This window comes from Mauremys reevesii, linkage group 4, assembly GCF_016161935.1.
Source record: "Mauremys reevesii isolate NIE-2019 linkage group 4, ASM1616193v1, whole genome shotgun sequence".
Taxonomy (NCBI): Eukaryota; Metazoa; Chordata; order Testudines; family Geoemydidae; genus Mauremys; species Mauremys reevesii.
The window spans coordinates 128,158,606-128,178,376 of NC_052626.1; the positions used below are offsets into that span (position 1 = coordinate 128,158,606).

Below are 19,771 nucleotides of genomic sequence, written 5' to 3' on the forward strand. Positions count from 1 at the left end.
TGTGGTCTAATGATACCTCAGCAGCAAGTGCTGTGGCTTGGATTGGAGCAGCTCCCAGTAATCTGAGACACAACCGTGTTGTCTCTCTGAATTAATAATGAACTAATGTCCCAGCACAGGGCTAGGGTTTGCAGTGCTACCAGAAGCCTTCAGATGAGATGTTAATGGTAGTCCTGACTGCTTGGGGCCATTAGAGAGAACATGGTGCTTTACAACTCAGTGTGATTCATGTCCCAGTTTGATATTCCAGTTGGGGCAATTGCATTCTGCCACCACACAGCCTGACACCAATAGCTGTGCTTCACTTCCTGTCCTAAAGAGTTGCGAGTGCTGCTGGATACCTTTCAAACAGCTGGTGCCCCCTGCCCAGCTGAGGCCAGATTTTCAGGAACTCGGCAATCCACAATTAGAGCCAGCTTTTCTAAACAACGTTCTGCACCCAGCACGCTGGGCTCCGAGCCCTTCTGAGAAGTCTGCCCAAACTGCTGTACCTTAATGGTAAGTGAAGGGATCCTTATCTGGTGTTGTTTACAAAATACTTTTGGATCTGGTGGGCTGGAAGGTGCTGTATAATATGTAACAATCTATTATCCACAATCCAGTTTTTAAAAAGCCATCCGTGGTTCTTTAAATAAAAAACTCCGTATTTCCTTTTTTAATAGCCTCTGAACCATGCATGGGAAGCTACTGTTCCTTCTGTTAGCTTGGGACTGTCTCCTATGGTTTATAACAGTGATATTCAGACCTCAGTGGTTCAGGGGCCAAATTAGGGATCAACATTACCCCAAAGAGCCACAGTCGTGTGAATTCACTGTTTCATTTACTCTATTATTCTCACAGCAAATTGACTGACCAAGTTATTTTATCAACTGCAGTTGATTAACAACATAGTAAAAGCCTCCTGATTGGTTAATCATTCAATCACAGTGTTTTAATATCATGTGCTGCAAAGAGCCGCAGGAGACACATGAGCCTCAGACTGAGTATTGCTGGTTTATAGCATCTTCAGAACTTCCTTTGATTGACACATGGGTCAGTAAACAATCGTTCTCTCCTCCTATTCCATGCTGGGGTCTAGGGCTGGTTAGTGACTCAGCAGTTGGGGAATAATAGCATGGCTAACTGTTCCTAATGCATTAAGCTGGGTTTTAAAAAATGTTCATAGGATTCTTTTATGGGGAGTTAGATTACAAGCTGGAGCCAGGGCATGGACATTAGGATTCCTGAGTTCTATTGTCAGCCTGATTGTGATGACAAGCAGTGCCTCTGTTTACCTGTTGGTACAAGGATACATACTGCTCAGGCATAGGTGCTGGAACTGGGGGTGTGCTGGCTTGAAGTAGTCATTACAACACAAATACATGGTTTCTGCCTTCAGTACCCCTCCGCCCCCATTCAAATGGTTCCAGCACCACTGTGCTCAGAGATGCTGGGAGGCTTAGTTAATTGGAAAGCACTGGGAGACCCTTGGACAGAAGAGGCTATTACTGTGTGGACACAGTAGTGCCAAGCCATGAGTCAGACCCCAACAAATCATGAGATTGACTTAAAATCATAAGACTGAAAAAATAATAATTTGGAGGTTCTTTTAGTTCACCTTATGGTTTTTGAGCCTTTAAATTACTCCTGGGGCCTTCAAGCTTTTCTCTACAGCCACAAGGACTCTAGAAAATGAAAGTTGAGGCTCACTCCTAATCACTGGGCTCGAGGAGGCAGTGCTTTAATAACAACAACGTAAATCACCGGAGTTGGCAACACTGGGGCTTCTCTGCTTGGGGACTGGATTTGGATCGGTTCGGTTTCCAGTTCACAGCTTGGCCATACAACAGCCTGGTCCAACTAGGAGATAGGATTGTAGGATTAACAGCTCCTGTGCTTGATTAACTTGCATTCTCACTATAAAGCAGGCAGGTTGCCAGCCTGAGCTGAAGGGAATTTTGAGCTCATATCTTTGTGTCTGCTAAGCTGAGTTTAAAGCACTCTCAAGCCTGGGTTAGAGGTTCTTCTGTGTGGACAGAAGCAGGGGGGGAAGGAGCAACGGTGGGCTATAGTCCAGGTTAATGTTGCAGTGAAGATATACCTTAGGAGGCAAGGCATAGCCCTTAGCACCACCAAAGCCAGCATCTCCCTTGCTAACTCATGAAACATGCATTGCCATGGTACAGCATGATGTCTTCTATCAAGTGGAGCAGGGACCACCACAGACCTGAGCTAGGATCTCCACACTTCCCCTTTCCTCAAGTTCTCCTGCTTCTCTCTTCATTGAACAGGCTCCAGGTGGGGAAAAAGAGCCCCTGAGTACATTGACTCAGCCCCCCTTAATTAGATGAGATGAGGCCTTTAAAGTAGTCATCTGTCATTCTGCCTGAAAGGGTGGGGGCTACTTCCTGTGGGAGCCAGCTGTGTGGCTTTGTCTCACTAGCCAGCAGCCTATGCCACCCCCTGTCAAGAAAATGCAACAAGTAAGTGCTCTGACTCAAGGCCAGCCTGGTTACACAGTGTGGACTCCCTGCCCCAGAGAGATGAACAGGTGAGACCCACTGAGCTAATGTGCACAGCTGTGAGTACTTTGATCCCACAGCCTGCTCCCTTTGTGGGGCTCAGACCATTGCAGGGTTTTGGGGTATGCATGTCCTTGCTAAATGGCTGATGCACATGCGTGTGGGGGAAGCATTTATCTGGGGCACAGGTCTAAGCAGCATTTGTGCTTCAATATTGCATGTGGTGCTTTGAAAACTGACCTCTACCCTGCTTATTTAATTTGTGTGTAGGGCTGGGCTCTGATGTATCTTGATGTTTTTCTAACCAGAGCCTGAGCAATAAACAGCATGGGATTCCCCTCAAGGTGACCTCAGAAGGGCCGGATGTAAATGCACCAGCTCCTTTCATGGAGGACTATTGGTGTATTGTTCTAATGCTCTATTCCTTACTGCGCATGGCCAAATCTTTTCCCATGCTTTCCAAAGTAAGGAGCCACTCCCCAGGAGAGGATGGTGATCCTCAGGTGGCTGCTGTGGAAGACAGGGACTGATATTTAGTGGCCTGCTGCAGAGATTCTTGTCCTAGACCCATTAGTAACAAGACAGAGAGAAAGTCCTGGCTTGTACTAGCCAATAATTCACCTCTCAGGAGCTGCTGTGTGCATCTAGCTATTGGCCTGAGGGATAGCTCAGTGGCTTGAGCAATGGCCTGCTAAATGCAGGGTTATGAGTTCAATCCTTGAGGGGGCCACTTAGGGATGTGGGGCAAAAATCAGTACTTGGTCCTGCTAGTGAACCTAGGGGGTTGGACTCAATGACCTTTCAAGGTCCCTTCCAGTTCTAGGAGACAGGTACATCTCCAATTAATTTTCCACAAGCTAAATATGAGTCAACAGTGTGATGCTGTTGTAAAAAAAGCAAACGTGATTCTGGGATGCAATAACAGGTGTGTTGTGAGCAAGACACGAGAAGTCATTCTTCCGCTCTACTCTGCACTGGTTAGGCCTCAACTGGAGTATTGTGTCCAGTTCTGGACACCGCATTTCAAGAAAGATGTGGAGAAATTGGAGAGGGTCCAGAGAAGAGCAACAAGAATGATTAAAGGTCTAGAGAACATAACCTACGAAGGAAGGCTGAAAGAATTGGGTTTGTTTAGTTTGGAAAAGAGAAGACTGAGAGGGGACATGATAGCAGTTTTCAGGTATCTAAAAGTGTGTCATGAGGAGGAGGGAGAAAACTTGTTCATCTTAGCCTCTAAGGATAGAACAAGAAGCAATGAACTTAAACTGCAGCAAGGGAGGTTTAGGTTGGACATTAGGAAAAAGTTCCTAACTGTCAGGGTGGTTAAACACTGGAATAAATTGTGTAGGGAGGTTGTGGAATCTCCATCTCTGGAGATATTTAAGAGTAGGTTAGATAAATGTCTATCGGGGTGGTCTAGACAGTATTTGGTCCTGCCATGAGTGCAGGGGACTGGACTCGATCACCTCTCGAGGTCCCTTCCAGTCCTAAAATCTATGAATATCTATGCATGTATATGACTATAGCACAATGTGAGTCTTATGCAGGGTTCTCCCTGCCAGCAGGTGCAGGATCTTCACAGTCTCCTGCTCCTTGGTAACAGTTTGTGCCCTTTTGGGAGTGCCCGAGGTGATCATACATTGACCCCAGTGGGAATTGGCAATAACATACAGTATGTCGTGCTCTGCATGTTCAAAGCCTTGTGCAAGACTGAGTGAGCTAATTAGTCCTCTCAACCTCCTTGTGAGGTGAGTGGTGTTAGCCCAGTTTTATCGTTGGGGAAACTGAGGCACAAAATGAAGAGACTGGGGTATGGCCTGACAGAGCTGGGACTAGAAGTCAGGTCTGTCTGACTCCTAGCCCTGTGCTTGTTCCTTCAGCCCATGCTGTGGGAGCTCAGCTGGGTGAGGTCAGGCTCCAGGGGGTCCCCAAGAATCATGCAGGTGAGATGCAGTGTTCCAAAAGTGCTACTGGGGTCCAACTAGGGTCCCATGAAATCTCATGGCAAAACTCCTCTAGCCACACTAGCACCAGGATCTCTTCCTAAGGCCTTGTCTACACTGGAGATTTGTCCCGTGTCAGCTGTCAGGGTGGGTGCAGCAGTGCTTCATTTGTAATGAAAGAGGTCCAGGGGCTCAAGCAAATTTTTTTTTTAAACTTTCATAACTGATGCAGAAAGCCCGGAGGCGCCGGGGCTCTGAACGGCCGGGCCCGGAGGTGCTGGGGTTCTGACCCAACACAAATTAAGCCATGGATTGCAGTGACACAAACCCCTGTGGTAGACCAAGCAAGCCATGACGCTCAGCAGAGTGGCTACCCCTGCTGGAAATGGCAGTGAGTTCTTCCGATGCAAGTGTCCTTGTTTGCACTGGTGAGATGGAGGCATATCCCCAGAGTATGCAAGGCCTGCACATAACTCCTATGCCTCTCAATCCCACCCAGCAGTATACAACTCCCATGCAGTGAGCCAATGCTCCTTTTTCCCCTGGTGTGACTCCAATTTACACAGAGCCGCTCTGTGGAGCCCAATGCCATAAAACAGCTGCATCAGCCCATTCATTCCCACAGTGCATTTCCTTTCATCCCCACATCAAAGAGGCTCATAAAACCGATCCCAAATGCAAACCTTGGAGACCGTGCTTCCCACGGGGCTACTTAACCACCCTTGTTCCTGGCACCTTGCTGCCAGGGGAAAGCTGAGCTGAGAGGCAATATCTTTTCCCTTGAGCTCCCGCATCTTACCTGCTTTCCCCAGGGAGTGAGTGAGTGGCTCAGCCTGCTGAGAGAAGCCTGGCCCTAGGCCCGTCGAGCAGTAACCCAAGATACTCAGCAGCAGAGCATGTGGTTATACCAAGGCTGTAATTTAAAGTTTGTTTGGCAGTCATGAGTATAAAAAGTTACCAGGGGAGGGGATGAATCTAAAACTGGCTATTTTAGATGAAGTTTTAAGGCCAGAGAGAAGGGAGGAAATTGAGACCTTCTAGGGCTTGTCCACACTTCAAATGCTATCCCTGCAGCACGTCAGTGTAGACCAGGGGTCGGCAGCCTTTCAGAAGTGGTGTGCCGAGTCTTCATTTATTCACTCTAATTTAAGGTTTCGCATGCCAGTAATACATTTTAACATTTTTAGAAGGTCTCTTTCTATAAGTCTATAATATATAATTAAACTATTGTTGTCTGTAAAATAAATAAGGTTTTTAAAATGTTTAAGAAGCTTCACATAAAATTAAATTTAAAATGCAGAGCCCCCCGGACCAGTGGCCAGGACCTGGGCAGTGTGAGTGCCGCTCAAAATCGGCATGCGTGCCATAGGTTGCCTACCCCGGGTGTAGATTCTACCTATGCTGACAGGAGGGATTCTTCCATCAGCATAGGTCAGGGGTCGGCAACCTTTGGCACACGGCTCGCCAGGGTAAGCACCCTAGCGGGCCGGACCAGTTTGTTTACCTGCCGCGTCAGCAGGTTCGGCCGATCGTGGCTCCCACTGGCCACGATTCGCCACTCCAGGCCAATGGGGGCGGCGGGAAGTGCTGCAGGCTGAGGAACGTACTGGCTGCGGCTTCCCGCCGCCCCCATTGGCCTGGGACAGCGAACCGCGGCCAGTGGGAGCCACGATTGGCCAAACCTGCCGACGCAGCAGGTAAACAAACTGGCTCGGCCAGCCAGGGTGCTTACCCTGGCGGGCTGGTGCCAGAGGTTGCCGACCCCTGGCATAGGTAATCCACCTCAGTGTGGATTTTTCACGCCCCTGAGTGATAGAGTTAAGCAGACTTAATTTTCTAGTGTAGACCAGCCTTCGCTTTCCCTCTCTTCTTAGGCCTGGTCTACATTAGAAAATTAGGTCGGTTAAAGGACATTGGTCAGGGTGTGAAAAATTCACACCCTTGAGCGGTGTAGTTAAACTGACCTAACCCCCAGTGTAGCCAGCGGAAGAATTCAGAAGAGCCCCTTCCTGAGCTCTGAAGCTGTGAGATTGGAACGCCTGCTTTCACGGGAACTCTCCCACCTGTTATGGGCACGGTGCCCACGACCTGCTCTTAGCACTTTGAGTGCACTTCCCATCCACTCCTCTGATAAGAAGCGTTTTCATTGCTGTACGCTGAGTGCAGTCCAGGCGATGGGGCCAGTGCTGGCCCCTGGGATATAGAGGAAATGCTAATTGACTCAGTAATCAATCTCTCTGTGCACACGGGAGAGCTGTTGAGAGAAGCAGTGTTGTTTTACCCTCCAAGCTGGCCCTGTTCAGTGTGGCACTCCATCATTTTCTTCTTGGGTATAAACTATGTTGTTCTAGAAATGGCAGGTTTTCAAGAGAGCTCAGCTCCCACCTAGGCTCCTTAATAAGTGGCCAAGTTGGCAGCAATGCTCAGCTTGTTGGGAACTGGGCACTTCTGAAAATCTAGCCATAAATGTCTAATGAGTGTAAAACCATCAGGTTTCAGGGCATGAGCCGACTGCCTGGGGTGAGGAAGACGCTCTCTTTCTGAGCAGGTTGTTATGTAATTTTCAAGCTTGCAGGTATCTTGCCTTCTAGTGAAGCATCTGATCCTGTCAGCCATCAGGGACAGGATACGGGCCTATATGGACCCCTGGTCTGATCAAGAATGGCAGTTCTTCTGTTACTACCACTGTCGTTTTATATTTGCATTACAAGAGCACCTCACAGGCCTCAAATAAGCCTGGGCACTGTGCAGTCTCTGCCTCGAAGGGCTTGTAGTCTGAAGCCAAATGACTTGTGAAGAGTGAGAGGAGAGGGTACAATCAAACCCATGCAATTCTTACCTGTGTGCTTGCAATGTGTGTGGTGGGAGAGCTAGGATGGGGTGAGGTGGGGGGAGTGTCACTGGAGGAAAGGAGGAGGTGGTAGAAGAGGCAGTGGAAATATGGGGGTGGGATGGAGGTAGGATATGCAGAGGCTGACAAAGAAGAGGCTGTGGAAGAGAAGTAGGAAGGAAAGGGGACAGTTAGGGCTCAGGGTTGTTAAAGGGAGATCTTGATTAGGGTACAGGTCCGTGAATGTAAAGCAAATACACTAGATGGGGAGCCAGTCAAGTAATTGGTGAATCAATTAAACAGGAGCTAATGAAATGCCAAGTGATCAACAAATCAGGCAGTTAGGTGCAAAGTAGTTAGGCACGTCCACATTGGCCCTGGCCCCCATTGGCAATCAGACCAGGCAATTAACCAGGAGCAATCTGCTGTCAGTCAGCCAGTGGAAGAAGTGTGCTGAGAAGAAAGTTTCCAGGGGAAGTGTCAACATGGGGGGGAGGGTTGGCAGGCTGAGGGGTGAAAGGTGGGTGGAGGGGCAAAGAGGAGGGTTGAGTGCTTTCCCTTGTTATCCTGTCCTTGCTGCTGGCTGCTCCCTGCTTAATAGGGGAAGGGCATATGTCAGTTCTCCACCCCATTGGAGAGCTCAGATTATATTCACCTACCAAGGAAGTTACACGCACAAGCAAATTGTTCTTGGACGTGTTTGCTTTTGATAACAATGCTACCAAATTTACATGCCGATTATGTGTGGCTGCCCAGCTCTGGGCAAGCTGCCCGCAGGGCCTTGGTGGTTCCAAGCCTAGAATTCCCTGGTCCGATCACCAGGCCCGGCCCAGCCAGGGAGTGAGAGAACCTCTGTGCCAAAAGAAGCTGGCTATGATTTCCGATAGCCGCTTTTTAATGCTTCCCCCAGCCTCATCCCTTTCCACCCGGCTGCGGCGCCCGTCCCAGGACTGGCCCAGTGTCGCTAATGGCAGCTGCTAATTGTTTTTTTTTGTTTGTTCCATACTATATTTAATTTCCCACTATTATTTTTGCCCCTTTTAATCATACAAAAGCCTAAATTTCCCCAGGGAAGGTTATTGGCTCAACTGTGGAAATTTACCTGCAACTCGCATAGAGCTAAGCCGACAGGGGACTGAGTATATTTTTAAACCCAAGTACAAAGTGTCATCAGGACTGAATTCAATTAACCCTTCATAGCGTGGGAAGATGAGAATTCTGGTTCATGGTTTCTCTTCTTCTGCTCATCAGTAGCTAGGAGGTGACACTTCATAAACACAGCTCTTCCCCCTCTCATCATTTCCTCACTTGGCCTGACCCCCTTCCTCCCCAGGGCTGATCCACCTCCCCTGATTGCAGCTAGATCATCTGATTCCCAATTCCCAGCTTCCGGGCACATGTTCCCAGCCAAGCTACATTCTCGACATGGTGTTTGTAAACTGCCAAAGGGAATGAAGTTAGCTGCAGAGTGTGTGTGTGTGTGTGTGTGTGTGTGTGTGTGTGTGTCATGTTTGTATAGTGTAGTATTGTGCCCCCTCCAGTAGCTAGTCTGCTCAGAGCATAACAGCTTTCTGTGGCCACCTAATGGAGTTACTCCTTTAGCTCAAGTAGCAGAGGTCTGTGTTCTGGTGGTGAGGTTTGCACCCTGCTGATGACTAGTGGGAGGGGCTCTTGCTTATGGCCATAGAGATCAGTGCAAAATCGGGATAGTTCAGGGGCTGGTCCCGACAAAAGTTCTGAGCAGCAGATGAGTGGCAGGGCTGGATAATCTTCCTGGATTCCTGACAAAGCATCCCCTAAGCGTCTACCAGCTGGAAACAGCCATAAATTAAGAAATGGACCTGTTGGAAGCTTGAGGGACTTTCTGGGTGAAATTGACAGGAGAGAAGAACTTGAATAAGAGAGCAGTGTGCTTTGCCAGGAAATGTGTGTTTCCCCTGTACCATACCGATATCTGGGTCTGAACTAGCATTCCCTCTCTGCCAGCCCGACTTCTCCTCCTGCCTTAACCAGCTGATCAGATGACTTTGTCCCCCAGGATATTTCGTCAGGGTATGTTGCCATGCAAAGGACCCCTTAGGATGCTACAAATCCTACATTATGAGTGAGCAGAAGGAGCAGATGGGATGGTTGGGAGGAGAGTGGCCTTTGTTTAGATGATTAATCAAGTGACCACAGGGGATTATTAAACTCTGCACAAGGAAACATTGATGATTCCCCCCCCCCCGCCCTTTTTTAAAAGGAAAATTATATTTGGTTTCTCCAGTGTGCAGCGTTGTAGAAGTTCAGATCAACCCCCTTGATGGGATGGCCAGCAGGGATCACACCTGCAACCTTCAGCATTGACGGTAGCAATTCCATTAGATGGAAGTTGCACTGGGCTTTTATCCTCTATACTGGAGCAGCCCACTAGAGGGATGCAATGCACTTTGCCAGGAGGTTTCATAGCCCATTTATGTGTGTTCGTGCCCACAATAGATCTGCTGCAACAGATTTCTTGGACCTTTCCTATCCTCCCCTCCCATCTTCCTCCACTCCAGCCGGGCCACCTCTTTGTCTCTTCACATAGCATCACTACTGATGGCGCAAGAGCCTTCTTCCATGCAGCTCTTCAGTGTGTGCAACAGCCTTCCCTGACTCTTTCTCTCTCACTGTCTCTCCTAATTCCCAGGTGGGATCGGAAGGGAATGAGGCTAAAATAAACCTCTGGATCCAAGTAGCTAGGAACTTTGGGCCAGTCTGGATCTGTCTCTTCTCCCGCCCTCCACTGTTCTCTGAGAAGTGTTTTGGGGTGGGAGGGCAGACACGGCTTGCGTGAAAGCTGCCACACAGAACCCTGCCTGATTTCACTGTATGTCTGGGCAGCAGCTGAGCTCAGAACGTAGCCAAAGCCAGTGGGGTGGGAGAGAAACTTGTCTCGCAGCCGAAGAATCCCGCTTTTATGTGCTCTTATTGCCAGAGAATTCCTTCCTCTCTGACTCTGATATGGATACAAGGGCCCCAGTGTCTCTTCCTGAAACAAAGGAGGCTGCAGTTACTTTCTATTTCCTATTGTGAGCTGCTTGGCTCTTCCAGTGCCCAGCAGTTGCTGGCTGAGTGACTTCAAGTTATTTGTTATACATTCAACCCTGACTTATTGCACCAGATGGCTAGAGCCAGGGCATAGGCCTGTGTGCTGAATTGTCCCCGGCGAGTTTAGGAAGACCTTATACCTCAGGTGGACATTTATACCCGCTATACCACCTCCTAGCACATGGCTGCACTGGCTCGGTCTCGTCTGTGTTCCCTTTTGGCGTGGCTAGTGGCCCAGGTGATGCTATCGGGGAGCAGTCTCTGCACAAGTCCTGTTCAGAGGTTGCAGTTTGTTCCTGCTCCCTGGGAGGGCCGGCACATTGTGGACTGGACCAGGGATCTCCAGAGCTAAAAGCATGAGCTGCTCCTGCTTGAGATAAAGAGTCAAGGCTCCAGAGCTGGGGCTATTGCTGACTCCTGCCCTCAGAGGGCTGAGCACAGATGGGGAGCTGTATCTCTCGCTGACTAGGGGGAAGCTTATTTGGCCCCAATCACCTCGCTCCCCGTTTGGTCTCTAGAGGTATGTCTACACTGCAGCTGGGAGCAAGGCCCCCCAGCCTGGGTAGACACTCACTCTAGCTCACTAGCAGGAATCTGTCTGGGCTGGGCAGCTCCATCCCTGCTGCAGCATTGACATACCCAACTAGCTCCTTCACTTTCCCCTGTAAAACTATAGCTCCATCTCTCTCCTGAGCGCCACACACTGGCTCTCACGTACATGCTAGTTTACAGATGGGGAAACTGAGGCACAGAGCAGGAAGTGACTCGCTTGTATGAGGTCACATAGCAAGTCAGCAGCAGAGCCCAGGCTAGAACCCTGTGACCCACACCCTAGCTGCGTGGCCGCAGTATTTTTACCTCAGGCTTTTCTTCCTCCTCTCCACCCCTTTACCTGTGGAGGAGCTCTCTGCCCAGCCCTGGCTTCCCTTTGACTCTAGGTGTTAAGGGCACAAGGGCTTTGGCTGACAAATACCCATTTTGGTTATTTAGTGCTGTGAAGGACCATTCCCAACAGGCCCGCCCTTGCCCTAAGGGCTCATGTTAAGGTATCGCCATGTGGTCTCGAATGCAGTTTTGTTCCATATTCAAAGACCCACCTCTGCTAGGCAACCCACTTTCACCGTCCCTTCAGCCAGGTCGCCCCCTGTCATGTTCCCATCCTATACCCTTGCCCCACCAGTGAGTGCCTCCATCTTGTTCCCTCCCTGGCTCTTTGCTCCTGCCGCTTTGCCATGCCATGACTACACAGCGCAGCCCATCACGAACTGGAGGCAATGGACAGCCTTGGCTGTGGTCCCAGGCCTTTAAAAGGTTTTTAGCTCCAAAGTGGTCCTCCGTGGCCACCTCTTCCCCTCGCCTGCGTGGGAACATTTGGATGAAAAGTGTCTGTGGCTGAGTCCGTGCAGATGCTGGCGGCAGGAGCAGGGAAGGCGCCTGGCTGCACAAGGCAGCGGTGTGAAAAGTGACCAGCTTAGCAGGGCATGCGGGTGGGCGGAGAGGAGCCTCTGCCAAAGGAGCCTCTGGGGCGCTGGGCGAGGTGGGAAGGACCCAGCGCTGAAGCAGCGGCCCATGGCGGGGCGGATTGCACCACAGGAAAGGAATGTGTCTGCAGCTGTGCCAGGCACGGAGACCACACCTTGGAGCTGGGGGATGACTCTGCTGTTACTGCACTGAGTCACCAGCCTTGCATCCACAGCCGCTTCCTTTCCGGCAGGGAGAAACTCAGTGCTATTTATCATGTGGCTTAAAGGGGGAGGAAGGAAACTCTTATTTATAACTGCCCTATCTCCCCCAGCCATGGGGCCCGGGGCCCAGAGAATGGCGGGAGCGGGGAGAGAGCAGTGCTGGCAGCAGGAAGGCAGGCAGGGCATCCGTGGTGTCCTGTGCCAAGGGGCCGCTCTGCTTTGGTGCTCCTGGCCTAGTTTGCCAGAGGCTCTGGCCATCTGCAGCTCCCGTTGATCCAGCTGGAGCTGCGGGTGCTCCGCACCTCTGAAAACCAGGCCTGTGGAGTGAAGGAGTGCAGAGGTGAGACAGGGCAGGGGGCCCAGAGGTGGCCGAAACAATGGCAGGTTTGTGGCCTGTCTCTTGTCTTCCTCTCCTCCTTTCTATCCTTCCTTAACCCACCTCCCACTTCCACCAATAGCTCCTATGCACTAGCTCCCTGGGCCATCTCCCTTAAACTGCTCCCTCTTCTAGAAGCACATTGAGGCTCCCCCCACCCCCAAGAATAGTGGTCCCTTTTAAAACACAAAATGAGAAACTAGACCCCTATGATGAGGCTACCTTCCTCCACCACTACCCAGGGGCCAGCCACAGGCTCAACAACCTCCCAGCTCAAGCCTGGCCCCAGAGGGTTGAACTATGAAGCTGTTGGGTCTTAACCCAGGGTCCGCAGTGCTAGACGCATGAGTCATTACAGCATGAGTTAAAGAGCTGGGCTCTGGCATGGGGAGCAGCAACGTACCCCCGCTCTCTTGGACTGGGGACACACAACCCATGCGTCCAGTGGCTCACACCTCCACTTGGCCACCCATCTGTCTGACCAAGGAGCTAACTTCTATTCAGACCCAAGGGGCTTAAGGCCTGCCCTCGGTTTAACCTGGCTGTGCAGTAATGGGCCCATCCCTGGCCCTTTCCTTAGCTCGAACTCCTGCCGAAGTCAGTCAGTAGGGCCTAAGCATCCATTGGGAGCCCTGGGTCCTCTACCATGCTCTGTGCATACAGTACATCCTCTGCTTTTGTCTCCAGCATTTAATCCAGTATCTTAAACTGAGACCCGAGGGGTGCAAAACCCGCCCAATTTCATACTCCCCCAGCAAACTGTGGCATAAAAATCCATCAGTCTGAAAGTGAATAAGCAGAGATTTATTAGGCAAAAGCCACGTGGCAGGCAGTGCCTTTCCGAGTCATTATAGCATGTCTAGGGTGGTGGTTATGATGCAGAGGGCTGATGGCTCAGCTCCTGAACCAACAGACAAATACAGTAATCTCCTAGAAACTGCCTGCCCACAGTGCTGGATTCTTGTTTCAAATAGTTTATTAGTTGCTGGTGAGGCCCCTCCATTACTGCATGTCATAGGGATGAATATATTTGTATCCAGTACTGACATATGTGAAGCTTAAGATTTGCACCAGCTGAGCTTGAAGGGGTTTAACCCCATGGGGTGGGGAGCTGAGACTGTGAAGTTTTGGATTTTGCGGATCTGATCTGTCCTACTGTCGGGGATGTGGGGTGACTGGGATCCTAGGTTTTGATTGAGGCTCATCTTTGCACTGTAGATTAACCATTTAACTGGAGAGCGGCCCTCCAGGATGCAGCATGGCCCAATTGTTAAAACATTAAGTTGGAGAAGCAGAGGATTTGGGGTTTACCCATAGCAGAGCCAGGAAAAACACTGCAGTGTGTTGGGTAAGTCATGTCACCTGCATTGGAGCCACAGTTTCCCTATCTGTACAATGGGCATAATGAGCCTTTCCCAGCATTGTAAAGGGCATTGATTGTAAGTGCTGGGGGTCTGAACCTGTTCTTTACCCCCCAGCCCTGGACAGCATTTTACAATACAAAGAGGTGTGTTGGGAGAGTGTTTCCACCTTCCTTCGAAACATAAAGTATTGGCCAGTACTACCAAATTGGATGGGTTCAGGGCCGGCTCCAGACCCCAGCGTGCCAAGTGCGCGCTTGGGGCGGCATTTTGCCGGCAGGGCAGCAGGCGGCTCCGGCAGACCTTCCGCAGTCATGCCTGTGGATGCTCCACCGGAGCCGCGAGACCAGCACGCCCTCCGCAGGCACGTCTGCAAGAGGTCCCCTGGAGCCACGGGACCGGCGACCGGCAGCGCGCCCCCCTGCGGCGTGCCGTCCTGCTTGGAGCGGCCAAATTCCTAGAGCCGCCCCTGGATGGGTTGCTGAGCTGAGCTAAAATACCCAGTCCTGTGATGCTGTGAACAAGACTGTGCTAGAAATGGGGTATGACTGTCTGAGCTTGATCTTATTTATAATATTTTTAATGGTTTCTGCTTCGTGTCCCCTATTCTCTTGGTGAGCAGAAATCAGGCCAGCCTTGCATTGGTTCAGTACAATATTTTGCACTTCTGAAGCGGGTTTCACTTAGGGATTTCAAAAGCACGTTGCAAATGCTAATTAACCAAACCCTGTGTGAGTGACTACCTTCATGAACCCCATTTTGCTGAGGCATGGAGAGATCACGACTGGCCCAAGGTTACACAGCAAAAGAGTGATGGGGCGAGGAAGAGAATCCAAGAGTCCTGTGCTCTAATCCCTAGAACAATATATTCCACCTGACATGAGGTCTGTTTCCCCTTCTTATCAGAGCAGTTGAGTATTGGTGGGCAAGCTTTCAGTGTTTGATTTCTGGAGGTATTTTCTCTGAGCCCATGTTGAGAACTTCACCGCAGCTAAAGCCAGATAAGTTTCTCTCTGATTCTCACCTCCACCACCCTGGATAGGGGATGCTAAATTCGTCCTGTGCTGAAAAGGCAGCTAATCCTGCTGGACCTGAACTCACAGCTTCCCTGTAGGAATTGCACTAGATTTTTTCCCTGTTCTGCCAGGGGATTTGTCTGTTTCCTAGCAGAAAAAAACAACAGCATTTTAGGGCAAGATTTAGATTTCACAAGTTGTGTGTTTGTTTGTTTGTTGGCAAGGAAGGGCTGGGGGAAATGAATCACAAGCGCAAGACTCTATTAAAAAAATGTTGCTGATAGTGAGCAAGAGCGAGCATCACATTTAAATGTATGGAACTGGAATGACTATAGTGTCCATAAGGTGCCCTTCCACTGACACTTTATTAGGAACAAAGTTGCTGCCAGATCGGGTCAGACTTGTGATCCCTCTAGTCCAGGAACCTGGCTTTGGCCAGCAGCAGATGCTTCAGAGGAAGGTCCAGGAACCCTGCAGTAGGCAGATGTGGGATATTCTGCCCCCATACAGGTCTCCTCCTAATCCTTATTCTTGCATGGGCTCCATGGCTCTGATTCTTGGCCGTGTTGTGTGCAGTGAGATATATTGTACCAATAAGACCCAGCCAAGCTTTGGGGACTGCCCCCCCCCCAGTTCTCTAGAGGGTGTTCTAGGGTAGTAAGACTGCCTCTCAAAGCACCTTGCTGTGCATGGGCCAGATTAAAGTCCCATGCCAAACCTCCCAGTGTGCTGAACCTGGCACGGTCCCTGCCACAACTGGCCAATTCCACCTCCTCCAAAGCCCTCAGGGGTTGCAAGGGTGGCTGGTCCCTGCCTCACATGTGGGTGGGGACCCACCTGGCCCTAAATGAGGCTTTATCATCACTGTTTGTTTGTAGGCTGTGGAGGCGAAGGAGCTCTTATCCCCTAGGGCCAGATTGCAGGACAGAGGGAGGCCTGGGGATGGATGAGCTGAGGGTGGAGAGAGGTAAGGTCTCTGAGGCAGGCTGGCACAAGCCCGCAGAGAGCTTTGCAACCAATCAGAAGTGACTAGCTCCGGGGATTCCCATGTGCAGTGAATGCTGAATTCCCCCCGCCCCCCACTCCCAGCAAGTCCCAGAGGAAATGGAGAGAATGCTGTGGGTCAAAATCTCCCTATTTACTAAACCCTCACAGGCATCTCCAGTGGTGTGTGAAAGAGCCGTTCTCTCCTGATCACGCTGCTCTTCCTCCCAAATGTTCCTTCCAGTGGGAAACGTCTCATCCTTAATCTCAGCACCCAGAAATCAGAGCAAGGAGACCGGGAGTCAGGACTCAGGGGTCTTCAGTTCCTAGCTTGGGAGGGGAGGGGAGGGGGGGTCTAGTGGGTTAGAGAAGGGTGGGCTGCGAGTCAGGACTCCCACATCTAGGAGGGAAAAGTGGACTGGGAGCTGGCACCGTGGGGTTGTTCCCAGCTCTGTGATGGGAGGGGAGTGCGCGGGTTAGAGGAGAAGCTGGGAGGGGCAGACTCCTGGGTTCAATTCTCAGCTCGGAGGGAGTGGAGTCTATGGGTTGGAGCAGGGGGACTAGGAGTCCGGATTCCTCTGTGTGTGTGTGTGTGTGTGTGAGAGAGAGAGAGAGAGAGAAAGCAGGGGGTTACAAAGCCCCATTGCACAGTTTAACCCTCCCTCCCTCTTTCCTAGTGGCCCCCGTGAGATCTGGTGCAGGACCAACATGTAAATACATCAGCTGGGGTGAAATCGCCCTGGGGCCTGTGCCAGCGAGGGGCTGCTAGCCAAACCAGAGGGGAAGGCAGAGAACCTGCCCCTAAGGCTCTCGCCCGCTGGCTGAGCCACCCAGGCACCCACAGGACAGAGGTGCTGGAACTGGGGGTGCTGCCGCCTCCCCCCCAGCTTGAAGCGGTTTCCATCATAGGGGTTAGTTTGGTTCAGTGGCTCTCAGCCCCTCCACTATACAAACTGTTCTTGCACCACTGAGCACAGGAAGCGACAAGCGCAGCGTGACGGCCCGGGCTGCACTAAGCGGAGCAGCCTTCGCTCTGCTGTGTGAACGGGCGCGGTGGGAGCGAGCCCCGGCGAGCGGTGTGTGTGTGTGAAACCCCCACCCCGCTGCATGGGGCTCCTGGGCGCCGCTCCGGGGCAGCAAGGAGTTCCCCAAGTCGGAGGGAGAAGGGGTGGGGCCTCGGACGGCGTGGCACCCCATGCAGGCGAAATTTGCATGCTTGGGTTCAGCAGGACTTCCTGGTCGGTTGTCATTGGCTGCAGGTAGCAAACTATGCCGGAGCCCTCATGCAAATCTGTAATTGATTCCCCCCTCCCTCCAAGCCCAGCTCCAGCGCTGCCTGTTTGCGCGCTCCTGCACTGGGGAGCACATGTAACCCCCCCTCCCCTCCTGGCTCCGCTCCGGGGGTGGGGAAGGATCCTTTGGACCGCGGGTTCCGGTGCACCCACGTGGTGGTGGAACTGGGCTGAGGACCGCGACTCCAGGAAGCAGGGCGCCGCCGGGGACAGGTCGTGGGAATCATGAATGAGATGTCCAGCTTCTTGCACATCGGGGACATCGTCTCCCTGTACGCCGAAGGGTCGGTCAATGGCTTCATCAGCACGCTGGGGTGAGTGGACCAGCGCCTGGGGGGGCTGCACCGGAGCGGGGAGGGGGCCGCCTGCTAAGTGAGCTGGATTATTTTCATTTATGTAAAAAAAGGAAGTGACTGTGTGGCTAGGTAGAGGCTGAAAGGGCTGGCTGGCTGCCTCGGGTCAAAGGCGCTCGAGAGAACTAGAGAGGTCAGGGTGAGGCGGATTCTGCGGTCAGGTTACTTGCACTTTCCTCGGAAGCAGCTGTTGAAGACAAGATCCTGGACTGGGTGGCCCGGAACTCTGCTCCAGTGTGACAATTGCTGCCCCGTCCCCTTGCATGTGCCGACTGCGCTTCCCCCCACCCCCGCTCCCACCTGTTGCTGGGGTGGGAATTGGGATCTGTTTCTCTACCCCTGAGGAGCAGGGGTGAGGTGCACCGGGACATGCCCAGCAAGGTTCCGTGGCAGATCATGGGCAAGACTAATATTGAAGTATTGGGTCCATTAAATAATCAATGGTCCCAGTGCTTCATTTGTGCCAGGGCTGAGCAGTTCGGAGCTCCGGCACCTCTGGGCCGCTCACTGCATTGTTTAAGAAAGTTAAATTGCTTGAGCCCTGGCACCTCTTTCATTACAAACTAAGCACTGTTTTGGTCCTTGCTCCAGGGCAGTGCGGGGAGGCTGTGTTCTGCACCTGTGAGGGTCTGTGCTGATGCTCTGGTAGGGCGCTCCCATATTGAAGTTGTATGATTCCCCTGCATGGAGTTTGAACCATGTGCACTGGGGGAGGCAGGAGAGGGCTATATCCTTAACCCTGGGGCTCTGCAGAATATTCTCTCTGCGGTTTTTTGGGTGACATTAAGGCAGCTCTGGGCCAGAGGACACACCCTCTGACACCCTGCTTTGGGCATCTTCTTGTCGATCTTTCCCCCAAGCAAGCCGGTCTAGTGAAGTGGTGCCAGCAAATCCATGATACAACTTGGGGACTGGCTGGATAGTGCATGACTTTGTGTCCTGGGTGCTAAAGGTTCCCCTCCATTTACACTAGTTTCTTTCCCTCCCCAACTACCCCATAGGAGTCTTTTGTACCCTGGAGAGGCTCAGAGGATTCCCCTGTGGCATAGTGAGGAGGCAGGCCTGGGCTGTGTTGCATGCAAAGAGGATTCTTTATTCAGGCTGCTGGACATGGACACACCCTATGGTTCTCTCTGACTGAGTCCCCACTGACACACACAGATCTGCAGTGTGGCTGTAGCTGTCTCGGTCCCAGGATATTAGAGAGACAAGGCAGGTGAGGGAATCTCTTTTATTGGACCAACTTCTGCTGATGAGAGACAAGATTTCGAGCGACACAGAAAAGCTTTTCTCTCGCCGACAGAATTTGATCCCATAAGATATTATCTCACGCACCTTGATGCACACACACTCAGCTCCACACGCTTGCCTATGGACAGCCACAGGTGTGTAAATACACATGGCGATGGCAGATACGGACACATGCTCATGTCCGCACAAAACACACCTACACCCATGCACCCAAGTTTATAAATATGTACATGAACACACAGTACAATGTGCTCATAGAGTTTAAAGCCAGAGAAGGCCACCAGATCATCCGGTCTGCTCTCCTGTACATCACAGGCCACCAACACCCTCCACACCTTAAGCCCAGCAACTGAAATGAGACTCATGTATTACAGCCCATGGGAGACTAAGCTATTACTGTGCTACAGGCAGAGAATAGGAGGGACCGAGATGCACCAAGACCCTTCAGTGGCAGGATCCTGGCAAGTGACCCACACCTAGATGCTGCAAAGGAAGTTGAAACCGCCCCCAAGGATGCTGCCAATCTGACTGGGGGGAAATTCCTTCCCGATCCCACATAAATTTTCACACACACAAACAGACCCACTGCACACAAACTTACACATACATATGCAGACATGCAAGTACTGTGCATGGTCCTGAACTAGTGGGGAAAACATTCCCAAGGTCTCACTATTGGGACATTGTATTTGGACTGAGATCTTTTCCTTTGCTCATTGTTATCCCAGTGACACCCCCGCTCTGACCAGGGCATGAAATCCTTGTACTGGATGCTAGGAACTGCGCACGCACACTTTAAATCATTGCTGTGATAAAGAAGTGGAGTTACTTGCTGAGAGTGCGTCTCCCAAACCCTCTTCACAGTGTGCATCTTGTTTAGTTCATTTGCTAGTCAAATAGCTTAGCTAGCCCTGGCCCTAGCGCTTTAAACTCAGCTGAGCAGGGTACCGGAAACTCCCCATCCGTCTGTGTTGACATCCTCCCTAGCAGCAGCCAGAGAGCAGAGAGGAAAGTAAGCTGCAGTCCTGGAAGGTGAATTGCTGACACAGAGAATCTGAAGTGGGATCCTTTTGGTTAGCTGGAGTGTCTTGAATGACAGAAGCCAGT

The 19,771-nt window shown here is 51.2% G+C and overlaps 1 protein-coding gene across 6 annotated transcripts in view; it reads left to right on the top strand.

Annotated features, from left to right (window-relative positions):
- ITPR3 (inositol 1,4,5-trisphosphate receptor type 3) overlaps nt 1-19,771 on the top strand; it is a 105,389-nt gene that overhangs the window by 621 nt on the left and 84,997 nt on the right. For 3 of the 6 annotated variants that reach the window (XR_005597576.1, XR_005597577.1, XM_039534700.1), the window contains exon 1: nt 2,384-2,530. Coding sequence is in view for 2 of the 6 variants with exons in the window: in XM_039534700.1 (XP_039390634.1) it covers nt 2,433-2,530 (98 nt within the window). In the remaining 4 variants the exon portion in view is untranslated. Of the gene's footprint in view, nt 1-237; nt 499-2,383; nt 2,531-17,113; nt 17,375-19,771 lie in introns of those variants that run through there. The other 3 variants (XM_039534702.1, XM_039534703.1, XM_039534701.1) reach the window with 3 other exon arrangements.